The sequence below is a fragment of the Pan troglodytes genome, chromosome 8 (genome assembly GCF_028858775.2).
Source record: "Pan troglodytes isolate AG18354 chromosome 8, NHGRI_mPanTro3-v2.0_pri, whole genome shotgun sequence".
Classification (NCBI taxonomy): domain Eukaryota; kingdom Metazoa; phylum Chordata; class Mammalia; order Primates; family Hominidae; genus Pan; species Pan troglodytes.
In genome coordinates, this window is record NC_072406.2 from 103,752,215 (window position 1) to 103,770,513 (window position 18,299).

The 18,299-nt window shown below is 38.9% G+C and overlaps 1 protein-coding gene and 1 long non-coding RNA gene across 6 annotated transcripts in view; one reads left to right on the top strand and one right to left on the bottom strand.

Moving 5' to 3' along the window:
* The window catches only part of HECTD2 (HECT domain E3 ubiquitin protein ligase 2), a 105,442-nt gene extending 100,989 nt beyond the window's left edge, over positions 1 to 4,453 (top strand). For all 5 annotated transcript variants that reach the window (XM_063781970.1, XM_016918846.4, XM_016918844.4 and 2 more), the window contains one exon: positions 1,961 to 4,453. In XM_063781970.1, the coding sequence (XP_063638040.1) occupies positions 1,961 to 2,081 (121 nt within the window). In that variant the 3' untranslated portion in view covers positions 2,082 to 4,453. The remainder of the gene's footprint in view (positions 1 to 1,960) is intronic.
* LOC107966796 (uncharacterized) overlaps positions 1 to 14,862 on the bottom strand; it is a 220,832-nt gene extending 205,970 nt beyond the window's left edge. The window contains exon 1 of the long non-coding RNA XR_001706751.4: positions 14,741 to 14,862. This is a non-coding gene — a long non-coding RNA (uncharacterized LOC107966796). The remainder of the gene's footprint in view (positions 1 to 14,740) is intronic.
* Between the last annotated feature and the right edge of the window lie 3,437 nt (positions 14,863 to 18,299).

The following is an 18,299-nucleotide window of genomic DNA, read 5'->3' on the forward strand; positions in this document are numbered from 1 at the left end:
TCCATCTCTGGTTGTCCTTAAGCAGCTTCCTTTGCAAATCATCCAAAGAGTCAGGCTTAAAAGATATACATAATTTGGTCCTGCACCTCATCAAATACTTGTTATTGAAGCCCCTGATGGATTAAGAAAATCCTGGACACATTTTTTCTTCAATAAACATTTTCATAAGATATTCTTCTGGTAGAATATTGATATTGTTTTCTTTCAGTTTTAAGAGACCTTGTATCTAGGTAGATGAGTATTAAATAAACTTGGAAAGCTCAGCCTTAACAGAATGAAGAGAAAACAAATGTTTTAAATAACTCGGGAAATGTTATTGAATGGATGCATGAAACACTGGCATAAAAATAAGTTGTTGTGTAGCTTAGGACCTTGTAAACAGCAGAGCACTTTAGAAAAAAATATATTAAAAAACTGAGTTGGCATTTTCATTTTTTTCTTTGCTTTGTTATTTGATGATATTTTTAATTCATACAAATGTATGTCTGATGCGTAAAAAATTAAGAATGTTAAATCTTACATGTGAACAACACTGGTTTTTTAAGTCAGACTGATCTGGGTCTGAATATTGGGCCTACATCTTTACCAGCTCTCTATCCCTGAACAGGTTACTTGTATATTTACATGTCTATTTTTCCTCACCAGTAAAATGAGAACAACCACTTTTAAGTTGCTTTGAGGCTGAAATTAAAGGAAACAATGCATGTAAATGCACTCAGCACAGTGATTATCATAGACCAAACACTGAGTAAATGCTGATTCTAGTAGTTTTAAGTCTTTTAATATGGGGGGGGGCTCTCAAAATTTAGTTTTAAATCTTACAAACTTCTTTAAAAATGTTTTCCTTTTCTGTAGTGTATTCACATTTTTATTCATTGATTTCTCTGACAGCTGTTCTGATGCTGTGAAGTTCATAAAGACTGAAGGAAAGAGTCTTAAGATAGCTGTAAGAATCCTAAATGATGATAACAACATTATCAGATAGTAGGTGGGGGAGATGACACCAAAAGGATTCAGAAGATAATTTTTACATGTGCATCAAGGGGCATCTACTGTCCCCAAAATGCTCTTTTTTAAATTACTTTTTAATACTAAAAACCGGAATAATAGTATCATTCATTATATTATCTACTCCTCGGCTGCTAGATGTTTTGTGTATATCACTCTTTTAATCTTTTTAACCATCAGTCCTCAACCTTTTTGGCACCAGGGATCGGTTTTGTGGAAGACAGTTTTTCCACAGAACCAGGGAGGAGTGGGGAGAGTGGGAGGTGGTGGTAGTTTTGGATGAAACTGTTCCACCTCGGGTCATCAGGCATTAGATTCTCGTAAGGGGCATGCAACCTAGATTCCTTGCACGTGCAGTTCACAATAGGGTCCTTGTTCCTATGAGAATCTAATACTGCCGCTTATGTGACAGGAGGCAGAGCTCAGGCAGTAATGCTCGCCTGCCACTCACCTCCTGTTGTGCAGCCCAGTTCCTAACAGGCCACCAACAACCATACCCATCTCTGGCCCTGGGGTTGGGAACTCCTGGTTATTAAACAACCTGATTAGGTTATTAAACAGCCTAATTGGATGGTTTACCCTATATTGTTGATGAGGAAACTGGGATTTGGGGAAATTATGCAACTCGAACAAGACCCTACAGCTAGTAAGTGGGGAAAGCAGAATTCAAATTCATATCTGTGTGACTCCAACAAAATGCTTCTTAAATGAGTTTCATGAAAGTGGTAACATTGGTTGTCTTGTCTGTAACCATAGCCTTAGTGTCTAGAGTGGTGTCTGATACAAAGTGAGGTACTCAGTAAATATCTGTTCAGTGAAGGAATGGATGAGTCATCTCTTAACAGAGTGAAATAGATTTGAATGTGTGTGTCCTGGTATTTTTTAAAGTTGCATAGCAGTCATTTTATGTGTGTTTCAAGACTTAGTATTTTTTTTTAATTTTTTTCCCTAGCTTACCTGTGGCCCATACCTGCTTCAATCAACTTTGCCTTCCCCCCTACAAGAGCAAAAAGGATCTGAAACAGAAATTGATCATTGGAATTTCAAATTCAGAAGGTTTTGGACTTGAGTAACCTAGAAGACTTGAAATATAATCTTTTATATGTAGCATTCACTTCCCTCTTACTGTGCCTTTAGCCTTTTCATGTTTCTGTCTCAAAACACTTTGACAAAGCTCACCAACTTTAAAATATTAAGTTTTTAAAAAATCAAATATGAAGTATGTTCAGCAAAGGCATAATTTTCTAAAAACACACACAGAAATCGCTTGAGTGAGGAAAAATCCACATGGCAGAGACAGGTATGGTCCAGTTCCTCTTTTTTATAGCACTTTATCATTCTCCACAAGTAGTTTGTCACAGGCATTCCACTGGGAAAGCAAAGTACAGTGAAGAATGAATTTATGGTATAGTTGAACCCAGTGGCAGATTGTACACTGCTAGCACTGCTAGCACACAGTAGCAAAGCAAACAGCTACATTATCTTTAACATAAGGCATGTAGCCATATTTTCATATAGTGGTATACAACACAGTATCATTGCAAATGCAGTTTACAGGGATTTTTGATATACTGGCTTGGGACCTATAAGATTCTTCTCAGCAGTTGCTGAAAAGCATGTAAATAACTACATAATAGCCTGAGAATAATGGGATTTTGATAGTGCCATTTATTGTTAAAGATTTATTTTTACAAAGTAAATTCAGGGTTTTAGATGTGTACACAGCTTTTACAAATCAATAAAGATGATTGTACAAGAGTATTTTCAGACTAATTGGATTCAAGGTTATATTCTTTTAAGTGTTGTTAGTCTGCATGCACATTGGCAGTAAACTAGTTACTTGTGTACTCTGTAATATTTGTATAATGATCATTTCTTCTTAAGGCTCAAGATATTAGAAATCAGACCTAAATAATCATTGATGAAGTATGTCAGTTACAAGCACAAAAGAATATAACTGCTTTTATAAATCTTTTGAATCATGTACAAGACTTATATCTACATTTTTTGATCACCAGTTGTACCAAAACACTAATTTTTGAAAAAGATAGGTTAAAGTATTTGACAAAAGTGAATACAATAATAACATTTGTGTCAAAATGATATAGCTTAGTATAAAAATAAAATTCAACGTTTTGGCCAAAATGTTTGTTTTTCACTGGATTCTGAATATAATAAATTCAAAGTACCCTTTTTTTAGAGTTTCTAATAAAGTAGTATGTAAAAAGAAACCGCATTTTAAGTCAGACAGTAAATGTTTTTTTTTAATTTACAACAAATGAAGCAGTTTTATTAGCATGTTACAAATATTGCCAAACCAAGACTTCTCTACCATACTTTAACAGCTTTCCTTCAGAAAACTCTGAAGTTATATTTGCAATAATAATGAAACCAGCATTTAGTACCAGCATATGGTTCATATGCAAATAATACTTTCCCCAAAATCTTTCTGGGCTAGGCTATTTTCTTGCTATGCTTCCTGCACCCAACCAGCAGAATTCTTCCAGGGTGGAGGAACTAGTCAGCTTGTTCTCCAACAGTTCTGAAGCCAACCCACAAATCTTTCTTTGAGGAAAAGGGGTCACTTTGTTTACTATTCTCTTTGAGATGGAAGTGATTCTGCTCTTCCATTTGGGTATATTATTTCAAGGGTATTTCTTCTTAAAAATCTTGGAAAGCCTAAGAGAGTTAAAGGCATCCTGGTTTTGTTTCATTTTGCTCTGTTTTAAATCCATATGCAAATAAAACTGCTTCTCTCTTACACTGCTTGAACTAGAAAATCAGCTTTTTAATGTAGGTTACCACTTATAAGCACAAAAGAAACATGTATAAGAAACCAGATTTAAGTGTTTTAAATAAAATGTAAACAGTTTTTATTTGGTAGAGATGACTCATGGAAAAATTGTGTTGGCTTGGTCTGCATGTTTAATGATGTGCTTGTATATCGATTAGCTGTGTCACTTTTAAATAAGAAGTCCACACAAGCAAGCCAAATTTTTAGATGACGAAGTCCATAAATAACTAGAGAATTTTTGTTATCTGTTGTTAAGTTGAAATGTATAATCATTTATCACTAAATTGCACATTGCCTTTATTTATTTGTGCTCTGTTTTTGGTTTACAGTGTAATAATACCTCATTTAAAAAATAAAAACCACTACTGTTACATTTTGTTAATTTAAAAAGCTAGAAAATTCATGTAGTTACTTTTTTTACATATATAATCTGTTGATGAATTATTGATTTTTGTATCTGCCACAGTAAATTAAAGCATTACACAGTATTTATCACTATTTTTTAAACATCCTGTCCTTTTTTAAAATCTTTGCTTAGTCAGTCATATTTTTGTCTGTATGATTAGAAGTTTTTACGTCCTTCCTTTTTTGTACAAATCTGTATTGTATTAATTTCTGGATGCAATTTTTCAAATATTAAAATTATACAGTCAGTCAGGCTTCAGTTTATTTTTTGAACACTTGGGCAATGAATTAAAGCCATATGTTTAAAATATTTTATAAATGCAAGCTATTCTTTGCATTATACTGTCTCAATCTAGTGCTTAGGAAAATTGCTGACACATAACTTCAAAAGATGTATGTTGTTGACATTAAGTATTACCGACCTCTTTAGCATATTTTCAGCATGAAATGTATATCCAATATTTGAAAGATCACACAGCTATTCCACCAAATGAAATGTATAATACCATTTGGAGTACACCCAGAAGTGAACCAAGTGTAACATTTCATTGGCCGTAGATAGATAACTTCAGCTTTTAAGTAAGTATTCCTCTCCAAAAGTATTCCTCTCCAAAAAAAACCTCTCCATTTTGGCCCTTTTCCCCTTGTCCACATATCTCATGCTTAAGGAAGGAAGAGTGGAGATTATAAGAATGTAAGAGAGAATGTTATGGGTGATTAATGAAAGAAAATAGGTAGCTGGATGGAAAAAAGACCAGGATGGGTTTTCGCAGGAGGGGACACAAGATCAGTTCACCCAGATGGCCGCAAATCGTTTAGTCTAGTGCCTAGGTTTTGGAGCCAGACTGCCTGGGTTCACCATTTACTAGCTGGGCAAGTTAACTTCCTCATTCCTCAAATGTACAATGGAAATAATTTGTAAAATGGAAATAACCTACCTACCTCATAGAGTTGTAGGGAAGATTAAATGAACTAATGTGTAAAGCACTTATCCAGTGCCTGGCACATGATAAGCAATAAAAAGTGATGCAAGACAAATTATGGTACTGATGTAGAAACATCCTACAACCACTGCTTCTGACGCCTTCTGGAGGCTTTTGACTTAAATGCTGGGTTCAACCACAGATTAAAGAACGCAAAGTGCTTTTGAAGCCTTAAAATTGTGTTGGGAGAATCTTTCTTATTCTAGAAACAGTACTGTAGGATTTATCCTTATAGCTGTCTCATGATGCAAGGGTTTTAAATACTATTTTATAGCTGTGTAACAAGATACAATTCTATTTTTAATGAAATAGTTCAAGTAAACAGAAAAATTTCAGGATTAACATAATGAAATACCATGATCCCACACTCAGACCTAAAAAATGATAATACATGTTAATATTATCAGTTTTTTAAAAATAATTTTGCAAATGGGATTGAAGCCCCTCTTGTGCCCATCTCCAATCCCCCTCTACTCCCTCTCTGTTCTCTGTTAACCTGTAGTTCGTGTGAATCTTTCCCATGCTGTCTTTACATATATGTACCTATGTGTAAACACTATGTAATATTGTTACAGTTGCATACATCTCATGCTCTATATATCTTTCCAAAACTTTTTTTCACTTAATATTGTCTTTTATAGATTTATTTACATTTAGATATAATGCATTTTTAACTGCAGAATAGAATCATGAAATGAATGTACCACTTTCTGGATCCATCCTCCCACACACTAACATTGAGTTGTTTTCCAGTGTGAACCAGGCTCTCTAGACTATAGCCCAGATGTAGAATTGCTGGATCACAGGCTGTACATCTCCGGCTTTACCAGATATTGTCCACTTGCTCTCCAGAGTGGTGGTTCCGGCATTAATTTCCATCAGCATTATAAAGAGTTGTCGTTTGTCCACATTCTCCCCAACACTTGGCTTTAGCAGACCTTTCTTGGCTTATTTAACTAGTGTGATTTAATTTCTATTTCCATAATTGTTAATGGCATTGAACACCTTTGTGTATATTTACAGGCTCTTCAGATTTCTTCTGTGAATGGCCAGTTCAATATTCTTAGCCTGTGTTTTCCTATTTTTTTTCCCTATTGGTGTTTAGGAGTTTTTTCCTTATTCTGGATATTGATCCTTTGTTAACAGGAGCTACATTGCTTCAGTTGAATTCCAGATCTGCCAATGACTAAGTGACTTGGAACAAATTACTTCAAATTACTTAATGTTTCTTTGTCTCAGTTTACTCATCTAGAAACTAAAGAAAATAATACTTAGCTCACAGGGTTGTTAAATAAGTTTACATACAGGTATATTTGTATACATGTACATATGTATGTATATGTGTATATTATATATAAGTTTATAAGTGTATCAGATATATGCATATGTATAGACTTACATACTTATACATAAACTTACAGAACATACATATGAAGGGCTTACATTTGTGCCTGACCCATAAGTGTTCTCTAAATGTTTGGTATTATTACTATTGTTATTACCTGTATTCTAATTCTTATTGTGCTTGCATTACAAATATTTTCTAATATGTGGCCTAATTTTTAACTTTATTTACCTCATCTTTTATACTATGAATTTTTAATGTTAATATAATCCATAAAATAAGGTGCCATTATTATCATTTTATGTAGATAATGTTTAGATTTAACCACACATTTACAATTTCTTCAAACACCATTCCCTCTTCTATGGTCCTCCACCTACCTCTGGAATCAAATTTCCTCCTCATAAAGAACATCTATTAGAAATTATTTTAATGAGGGTTGGTTGGTAGCAAATTATTTTAAATAACTGTCACCTTTATTCATGAAAGATTTATTAAGCATACATTTGTAGGTTGATAATCATTTTATAGTTTTTAATATATTAATCCATTACCTTTGATTTCGTTGTTGACATAAAGTTAGCTATTAGTATAATTGTATGCCTTGGTAATCTCTCTTTTTTCTCTTTTAAGATTTTTTTTTTTTTTCAAAAAATGGTAGAACATCAAAGACAACATGTGTATGTGTATTTTTTCTCCCACTTGAGATTCATTATGGTTCTTGAATCTATAGATTTGTATCGTTCATCAATTATGGAAAAATTCTTAAGCTGTTTCCTCTTTGGCTATTGCTTTTTCCTGTTCTAATTTTTCCTGTTGAACATATGTTGGACCATCTCATTCAACCATTCCATCTCTTTCTCTGTACCTAATGTGTTGTTTAACCAACCCACTGAGATTAAAAACTCAGTTTTAATCAGTGGCTGCATTTTTTGATTTCTAGAAACTTCTTTGGCTTCTTTTCAAATTCACATGCTCTTTTTCCATACCATTTCTTCATATGGTTTTCTTTAATAATTTTGGCATACTTGTTTAATGTTCTTTTTTAAATTGTTCTCTTTAGTCCTTAAAGCACTCATTTTTCTATTTGTTCATCCATTGTCTCACAGTGGTTTATTTCCTTATGTGATCTGTAATTTTTGATTTTGCATTTCTACTTAAAGGATGATCTTTTCCACTGGACATCCTGTGTGTCCTGAATACTGTAAGTAGCCTAGCAAAGCAGTTTTATGTTGTTCTCAATCAAGAACTTAACAGGTTTCCCACAGATTTTTATGTTAACTTCTTCAATTAGAGTTCCTTCTCCACTTGTGTAAATTTGGACCCCACACTTACAGTGGCACAGTTGGGATTTATGAGTAGGGTTCTTCTATCTTCTTTTCATAGACAGAGCAACCCTTTTAAGGTCTAGGATTTATGCAAGAGAATTCGTTTTGGCTCCTCACCTTAAAGAGGCCTACAGCATGTCTGTTGAGCTCATGTGGACATTTACATCCATTAGAGAGCTCATCCTCATGAGTCACCCTAATATCAGCACCTGCTTCCTACTTCCGGCTTTTCATTTCTTCCTTATTTCCTATATATAATTATTTCCCTTCCTCTCAAGCTTGGATATATATTTTTTATAGATATATGTTGTCCAAAATTTATAAAAGTTTATAGTACTAGATGGCCTCTTCCATTTCAGCTTGGTCTATAGAAGCATATCCATTGCACTAATGTTTGTGAATTTGTTCAACACTTGTTTATTGAGTGCCCATTATATTTCAGCAGGAGGCTAATCCTCAGCTTCATACTCACTTATTCTTTATAAACATAAGCAGCAAATGTAATTCTGAGTATCTTATGAAACCTTAAATGTGTATCATAGCAAGAAAATTTCTTAAGGGTTTTCGTGACAATTATGCAGCTCAATGTTTTCATGCCCTTTAGAGATTATGACTGAACACATGGGCATACATACAATAGAAGCATTAGTCGCCACTGAGTTAAGCTGGTAGGTTTTTGTGGGTTTTTTGTTTTTTTGTTTTTTTTTTTTTTGAGACGGAGTCTCACTGTGTTGCCCAGGCTGGAATGTAGTGGTGTGATCTTGGCTCACTGCAAGCTCCACCTCTCGGGTTCACGCCATTCTCTTGCCTCAGCCTCCCGAGTAACTGGGACTACAGGCGCCTGCCACCACGCCCAGCTAATTTTTTTGTATTTTTATTAGAGACAGGGTTTCACCATGTTAGCCAGGATGGTCTCAATCTCCTGACCTTGTGATCTGCCTGCCTCGGCCTCCCAAAGTGCTGGGATTATAGGCATGAGCCACCATGCCCGGCCGCTGGTAGGTTTTTCTGTAACCAGACAAGTTTTCCTATGTGTACTTGCACACACACAAATTACAATGAAAAAATACAGAATTATTTCAGGAGTTTCTCAAGCACGATCTTGTGCTGTGTTTCCAACCATATAGGCCACCTCCACTTATAAGACTTTCAATATGGCTGCCTTGTCTATTTCTGTCACTGGCAATCTTATTCTTCTGGTTTCCTTGGCTTGTAAACGTTGATCTCATTTTGACTTTACTTTCTCTTTAATGTCCATGTCAGCAAGCTTTATCTTTACATTGTCCTTCTGCTCAATTTCTACAGCCTCCTCCGTGGTTTAGATAGACACTCAACCCTTCATAACTAACTTACTTCCTTGTCTGTAGACTTACTCTTTTCCCAGTTTTCCTAAGGCCCCTACAGTTAATCTTTATAAAATTCTGTTTTTATTCTGTGCCTCCTTATTACAAATCAAAGATGTATCTGGTGCTTATTTGGCCACCTTCTAACTGCAAAGCATAGCATAAGTTCCACTTTTATTTTGCATAATTTATTTTTGTTCCCTAATACCAGCTTCCAAAAGGATAGGTCCTTTACTGTCTCCTTAACACATCCTGTTCAGTCCTATCTCTGCCTGCTCAGCCTAGTGCCTTCTGTGGTCTTCTTTCTGTTCCTTTCTTCTCCCTGTCTATCCCAACTTAGCTGAGTCTCCTGCCCTCCACGGCCTCCCAAAACAAGAATTTTCTCTCCCCTGCCAAACCTTATCCTGAACCATCACCAACCCCTGAAACAAACAAACAAAACCCAGCTGAAAAGCAAATCTTTTTTATACCCCTGACACAAATCTTCATTTCTCAGATGTCAGTATTTTCACACTGGTCTGTGGTTAAATGTGTGCATATCAGCAGCTCAAGAGCAGAGGTATTTCTTATGTCCCTGCCTAGCACCTGGCACAGTGCTGGGACAGTAAACTCAGGTAAAATCCTGCCTGACTTCTTAACTTGACTGGGCAGGTGAAACACCTACCAAATCAGCATAGTGAACCAGAGACCTGCATGGATAAGTAGTTTCATCTTGAATTCATAGCCTGTTTTCCCTGACTCACACAAACCTGCTCACACCCCGACCGTCAACCTCCGGGAAACGCCTCCGAACCCCCACCCCAGGCCCTGTGTTCCCATCAGTCTTGGGCTGCCTTTCCACTCCAAACTACACAGAGCCTCAGCCTGCCCATCTCCAATTACCAAGTTGCTCATTCACCGAAGGAAGCAGCAGTGAGTGGCAGTGGCCACTGTACATTAACTGAGAAGGGAAAAAACAAACAACAAAACAGGTTACAGGGTAGTTTTATGGTACAATCCAAATTTTGAGTGTGTGTGAGTGAGAGCGTGCATGTATGAATGTTTGTATACATATGTGTATGTTCTAAAAGATATTGCACTTTGTTAACCGTTGTTATCACTGAGATTATGCATGCTTTTACTTTAATTTTTATCCAGTACCTTGGGCATCTATAGGATATTAATTAAAGGAACAGAGATAAATATTTATGGATCACTTATGGTGTATGCGGCATTTTATGCACACAATTTTACATTTCATTTAATCTTTACAACAGCAGCATAAAATTCATGTTATTTTCTCCATATTACAGACAAGGAAGTTGAAACTCAGGCCTAGAGCCTGTCCAAGGTCACACAGCTGTCAAGGAGCCAAGGCAGAAGTTGAAGTCACATCTGTCTGACTCAAAACATGATTTTCCATTTCACATGCTCCCCCAGCTAGTGAGGCTTTCCAGAAACTCCCAAGCTTGAACCATTCCACTGGAAGTGGAGAAAACATTTTCTTGCTGATTAGACTAGAAGTCAGTCAATGTGGATTCTAGTCCTAAATATGACACTTAATGGTTGTGTAACCTTGTATAATATACTTCCCTTTGCTTCCCTTTCTGCCTTCCAAAAACAAATTATGTATATTCTTGGAATTTTAAAATATACAAAATAATTTCTTCTGGGTCAAGGAGAAATTCTGTCTATAATAATGACTACTTATAAAACCATGACAGTGAGTGCCTATATATCCGACTACCTGGGATATAGGCAAAGCGGTTTTTGTGGGGACATTTATAGCTCGAAATGTTTTTATTACCAAAAGATAAAATTAATGGATCAACAAAAAAATTAAAAATTCAAGGGAAGGGGTAGCAAAGAAAGAGAAAAAGAGATAAAAGCATCAATAAATAAATGAGGAAACATAAAAACAGTATAATTGAGACATAAGCCCAAGAGCAGTTTTCTTGAAAAGACTGAAAAATCAATACATTTCCAGCAAATATTAATCACGAAAAAGGGAAAACACACAAAAGTGGAATCAAATGCAGTTGCAAACAGCAGGGGGAAGCCATGGAGCCCAGGATTCTCCTGCTCTTCAGGGGCTGCAATTTTGTCACTTCCTAGAAGAAAACAAGTTTGGTAGGGCAGAATTTCAGAGGCTGATTTCACAATGCCTTCTAGAAAATGACTAAGGCTTTCCCTTTAGAAAGAATCTATATTGGACATATTCAACACACTTAGGGACTATTTCCAATTCTACTCTGTCCCTCACCTTAACCTCTCCTCTGAACTCTAGTTCCAGATTTCAGCAGCCTCTGGGCAGCTCCACCAGCTCCTCAAAAATGCAGCCACTCAGATCTCATATTCTCCCATTCTATTCTCCTCCCCCTCCCCATCCTGTTCCCCTTTTCTCTTCCTCATCTACTCTTTCTCTGGATCTACAAATGACACCATCTACCCGCTCACCCCAGGTTAACCCAAGGCATTGTTGTTTAACAACTCCTTCTCTTTTGTCCTTGTCCCTTTGTACCCAAGCAGTTGCTAAGTCCCATCAATTCTGTATCCACAGTGTACCTGTACATAAAGTGCCACATATGCCTGTTTACAGGCCTTGACCACCTAATCACTGCAGTAGCTCTAATCTGGTCTCTCTGTGACAGGTCTCTTCCACCTCAAATTCATCTACATACAACCCACCACCACATTGCTCAGAAACTCTCAATGATCTAACAAAGGTCTCATATCCAGAGTCTACAAGGAACTCCAACAAATTTACAAGAAAAAAACAACCCCATTAAAAAGTGGGCAAAGGACATGAACAGACACTTCTCAAAAGAAGACATTCATGTAGCCAACAAACATATGAAAAAAACTCAACATCACTGATCATTAGAGAAATGCAAATCAAAACCACAATGAGCCCAGGCGCAGTGGCTCACGCCTGTAATCCCAGCACTTTGGGAGGCCGAGGCAGGTGGATCACCAGAGGTCAGGAGTTCACGACCAGCCTGCCCAACATGGTGAAACCCCATCTCTACTAAAAATACAAAAAAAAAAAAAAAAATAGCCAGGCATGGTGGCAGACACCTGTAACCCCAGGTACTTGGGAGGCTGAGGCAGGAGAATTGCTTGAACCTGGGAGGTGGAGGCTGTAGTAAGCCAAGATCATGCCACTGCACTCCATCCTGGGAGACAGAGCAAGACGCCATTGAAAAAAAAGAAAAAAAAAAGAAAAAGAAAACCATAAGAGATGCCATCTCACACACACCAGTCAGAATGGCTATTATTAAAAAGTCAAGACACAACAGATGCTGGTGAGGTTTCAGAGAAAAAGGAACGCTTTTACACTGTTGGTGGGAATGTAAATTAGTTCAATCATTGTGGAAAACAGTGTGGTGATTCCTCAAAGATCTAGAAGCAGAAATAACATTTCACTCAGCAATCCCATTACTAGGTATGTACCCAAAGGAATATAAATCATTATTTTATAAAGATACATGCATGTGTATGTTCACTGTAGCACTATTCACAATAGCAAAGACATGAAATCAATCCAAATGCCCATCAATGATAGACTGGACAAAGAAAATATGGTACATATATACCATGGAATACTATCCAGCCATAAAAAGGAATGAGATTATGTCCTTTTCAGGGACAAGGATGGAGCTGGAAGCTGTTATCCTCAACAAACTAACGCAGGAACAGAAAACCAAATGTCACATATTCTCACTTATAAGTGGAAGCCGAACGATGAAAACATATGGATACATGGGAGGAACAACACACAATGGGGTCTGTCGAGGTGAGGAGCATAGGGAGGGAGAGAATCAGGAAGAATAGCTAATGGATGCTAGGCTTAATACCTAGGTGATGGGTTAATCTGTGCAGCAAATCACCATGGCATGTGTTTACCTATGTAACAAACCTACACATCCTGCACATGTACCCTGGAACTTAAAGTTGATGAAAAAAATAATATGAAGAGAAAAGAAAAGAAGCTCTCAATGGCTGTCTATTGCCAACAACAGCAAGTCAAAACACATTGGCCAGGGATTAAAGGCTTTCAATTGTTCAACCCAATTTGTTCAACCTTAGCTCTCATGCATTTCCTTCAGATATTCCATAATTTTCCCAAACAGCAAGAAAACTTGTCATAAACCCATGACAAGAGTTCTGAGAAAAGGGGTTACTAAGAAATTGTGCACCAACCTGAGTTGTCCTTCAAATAAAAAAGTAAAAAATATATTTGAACATGCATGAATTTAGAGAATGCAGCCCTTAAATGCTCACCTGAAACAAACAAACAAAACCTACTAGATGACAAAATTCAAGCTACAAGTAGATGAATTCTTAACATAATAAAATAGAACAAAAGCAAACAAAACATCATGTCAGGCAAATGAAACCCTGTGTATGGAGCAAACGAAACACGTTCTTTGCCATCCTCAGCAGAAGAAAGGATGTGGAGCTGGGTTTTGCACACCTGCCCACTTTTTTTTTTTTCTTTCTTTTTTTTTTTTTTTGAGACGGAGTCTGGCTCTGTTGCCCAGGCTGGGGTGCAGTGGTGCAATCTAAGCTCACTGCAACCTCCGCCTCCCAGGTTCAAGCAATTATCCTGCTTCAGCCTCCCCAGTAGCTGGGACTACAGACGTGTGCCACCACACCTGGCTAATTTTTTTGTATTTTTAGTAGAGATGGGGTATCAGCATGTTGGCCAAACTAGTCTCAAACTCCTGACCTCAAATGGTCCACCTGCCTCAGCCTCCCAAAGTGCTGGGATTACAGGGGTGAGCCACCACGCCCAGCCTGAATCCCACTTCTGAGTCAAACTAGACCTAAAGTTGAATCCTCCTCTGTCACATACTAGTTATATGACCATAAGAACCTACCTCAATATCTCTGAGCCTCGATTTCCTACCTACTTACCTATCCAGCTACCAACCTATCATCTCTCTACATATCAACCTATCATGTATCTGTCTCTATCATCCTTATCTGTCTACCATCTCTATTACCTATGTATAATCTATCTACTGATATATACCATCTATCCATCCACATTATGTACCTCTTTATAAATTGTTGAAAGAATTGAATTTTCCCATTCTTGGGGAAATGGCTCCTCTTCCTGCATACCAACCTTCCTACAGAAAACACAGGACTTTGATTTTCCTCTCCCTCAAGGAGAGTTAGAATGAGAACTTATTTTCTCTCCACTCTGACTGCTGCCCCCAAGGGAGGGCAGTTGCTTCTTTATTGAGGAGAGCCTGGTAGCAATTGGCCACATTTTGATGAAGTATGGATCTCTGCACAGAAAAGGCACTTCAAGCCTTGTTCTTCTCTCTCATTCTCTGGGAATCTCTGGCCTGCCTGAGCCTAGGTATAGTGGGTACTTGAGCTTCCAGGCAGTTCTGATCAGTGCCCCACCCCCACACCGAAAGACCTGCCATTGCATCTGGAGAGGTAAGTGAGGAGAGGAGAGAAGCTTCAGTAGGCCAACTAAAGTAACAGATGCCCAAATTTCAGTGGCTTTGTATAGTAGAAGTTCATTTCTAACTCACTTAACAGTTCTGGAAAGATGTTCAGGTCAGCGAGGCATCTCTCCTTCTCAGGATCACCAGGCTCCTTCCATCTGGTGGCTCCACCATCCCCTAGGGCACCGTTGGAGTCCATATTCAGCGGGCTGAAGGAGAAAGCAAGATGGATTCACTCCAAGTATTAGGAGTCAATACTTGTGAATGGAAAGGGAGAAGAAACAGAATTGGGCAGAAGGAGAAGTCAAGCCGTGACACAGTCCTGACAAACCAACGGCCAATCCAGTGGGGACCTCTACAGTGGATGTTACCCATTGGTGGTGTCCTTTATTGGGCCAAAATAGCCATGCCTCATGTGGTCCCCAGAGGTAGGAGGCTCCTGGAAGGGTGTGACATTAGGCAAAGTGGATGAGGCTCTGTAGCTGAGGCCGGCCCTGACGGAGGTGATGGCAGGAGACTGTCTACTGACTGCACTTGCTGAAGCAAGGCCCATCTGGAGGCATACCTGCACATCTACCACACACAGCCACACCTCACTGTGAAGGAGTCTGGAAAATTAGTCCAGCTGTGTATCTAAGAGGAGGGGAAAGAGATTTGAGTGACAGCTAGCAGTCAGGCAAGATCTTCTCCAAACTGATTTGACAAAAGAGCCCTGTACTTGGGAGTTGAATGCTACAGAAGACAGTTTGCTCTTCAGTTAGCCTTGTGTTGACTCCATCTATTAGAACCCTGCGCAGAGCAGGGGTGATGGATACCAGGTACCTAACCCTAGCAACACTGCCTGTGAAGTGCCTAGACAGAAGGTGCCTGATCAACGTGGCTTCTGTCTCCAGATTTTGTTGCTGAATTGGGCTTCTTTGAGAGTATGAACAGCCCCAACCAGAGCCCACCTAATCAGTGCTCAGTGATTTATTAAGTAAAAGTTACACAACGGCCCTTGTTTATTATGCATTGACCTCTGAGGTGCCGAGAGCCTATGATCACTTTCCCGGTCCAAGGAGATCTAGGAATAAATCCCCCACTTTGTACCAAGTGGCCTACTTTTCTTACTCAACTGTCACTTCTGAGGTTCCAGTGGTCAAATGAAAAGTTGGGAAGCTCTCTGTGCACGTCACAGCTGAGGATGCAGCTGCCAAGCTCTCCCTGCTCTGACCCTTCAAAGGAGGGCATTGGGAAATTCAAACCAAACACAAATCGTGGCCACCCAGGGAGACTGCCTGGGTTATCGCTCTGTTATCTAGAACCACAAGGGACCAAGATTGGGGTACCAAACCCCACACTGGTGATTCTGAGCAGGGAGCTTGGCAGGCTTCCAGCTGAGGTGGATGAGGAGCAAGCAGGTTGCAAAGGAAGTCCCCCCAGGATGGGCAAATCTGGGCCCACCCATCTTCTGCCTGCCACCCCTCAGTGGAAGCCTGGCAGAGAGTGGATGGCTGTCAGAAGATGCTGATGGCCCTGTGGCAAGCCCCAGCATGTTCCTGTTAAAGATCAAAGGAACCATCACAGAACTGGAGAGAGAAGACCATCTTTTGCTCAGGCCCTAGCTCATTCTGTGACCTTGGACAAGTAACCTCACAGAGCCTCCATGATTCATCCATTAAGTAGGGTGAGTATATGTAGTCTACCTCCTTTCTGGCACTTTAAATCCTTGAGTCTATGGGCTTCCAGGGTCTGTGTACATCCTCCTGGAAGTCAATAGCTTTTCCTGTCGTTTTTCTTTTTGATTTCAATAACCTAAAAAGATTTCCACACACCAACTTTGGCTCCCCCAGAGGACCATGTTATATGGAGAACTGGGTTAGTTAGTTCCTGGTCACCCAGAATCACAAGATGTGTCGTGGTTTCACGGTTTCAGACGCAGCATTTGTAAGCATGCCAAACAAATGAATGAAGGTGGGCTTGTTTCCTACGGCTGCTATAACAAATTACTACAAATTCAGAGGCTTAAAACCATACAAATTTATTATCCCACAGTTCTGGAGATGAAAAGTGCAAAATAGGTCTTACTGGGCTAAAATCACGGTGTCAGAAGGGCTGCGTCCCTTTTGGAGGCTCTAGGGGAGAAACAGCTTCCTGCCTTTTCCAGCTTCCAGATGCTGCCCACTGGCCTTGGCTGGTGACCCCTTTCCTCATCTTCAAAGCCACAGGGTGTCATCAACTCTCCTGCCTCCCTCTTTCACTCACAAGGGCCTCTGTGATTACCTGGGGCCCACTCAGATAATCCAGAATAATTTAGCCATCTCAAAATCCTTCATTCAATCATATCGGCAAAGTCCCACTTGCCATGTAAGGTAACATTCACAGCTTCGTGAGATTGGGGCATGAACATCTTTGGGGGCCAGTATTTTGCCTACCACAGAAAGTTTTTTATTATCTGAATAGTTGAATTGAAGACAAAATGGACATAATAATAAGGAATGGTCAGAATGGCATACTGAGTCTTTCCCATGTATTCACTGATTTTCTACAACAGTACAACTATCATTCCTGTGATTTTTAAAATGTAAATGCTATTTAAAGTATTTGAAAACAATTTCAGATGTTCTGCTCTTCCCAATACAGAAATAATATTTAAAATGAAAGAAAAGCTTTATATGCTTCATGGTTTCTTCCCTTTTCTAGATTTCCCAATGCATTAAGATGTCTTATTAAAAGGAATAAAATAGATCACATGTACAGACATGGACAAATGTCCAAAATACACAGTTAAGTATAAAAAGCAACCTGCAAATCAGCATGTGTACTGTGATCTCATCTTCATAAGATAATAGATTTATATGTTTGTTTCTATGGAGAAAATACCCACAAGAATATAAGCCAAACTGTTAACCACATTATCCCGGGGGCTGAGGAAGCAGGGGGAAGGCAGCAGTAGGCTTCCTGAGCCATCATGCCTGCAATGTAATATATAGAATAAGCTCATATTATTTTTTATAACCAGGAAAATATTAGGGCAGTGCTTCTCTGTGTTTAAAGACTAAGGGGATCTTCCAAAATCCCCTTTTCGTTGATGGAGAATAGCATCAACCAGAATTTCAGAATTCTGCCCAACCAATACGAGCCTTAGGGCCTCGCCTCTAAGTGCTTCCTATTAGCTCCTTTCCAGTTCCTCCTTAGAAATGTGCAGATATGCCACCTGCCATTGCAATCACAGGGAATGTAGGTCAGGTAATTAGTAACCAGACTTTGTTTTGGAAAACACTCAGTACATGCCAGTAAAATAGGTCAGTTCCTACTCCTCGGGGCAGAACCCCCGAGCTTTCAAGAGGGAGGGACCCTGGAGGTCACTGAACATAAGCCCCCGTTGTCATACCCTGAGGCCCAGAACTAGGTCACCAGCTAGCAAGCAGCAGAGCTTGGATTCAAGGCAGATGCGTGGGACTCCCAAAGTCACATTCTTCCCACTTGGCTATTCTGTGGTCAACTACTGAATAAGATCCTTCCTGGGATTCCAATCTGGATTCCTCAGAGTTTGCTGGGCCCAGATGTGCAGTAATGGCCCACTCATGCCTCTCTTCACCTTGGGCTGGGACACTGGGGATTGTGGGGAGTGATGGGGAGCATTTAGCGGTTAGCTCAGAGATGC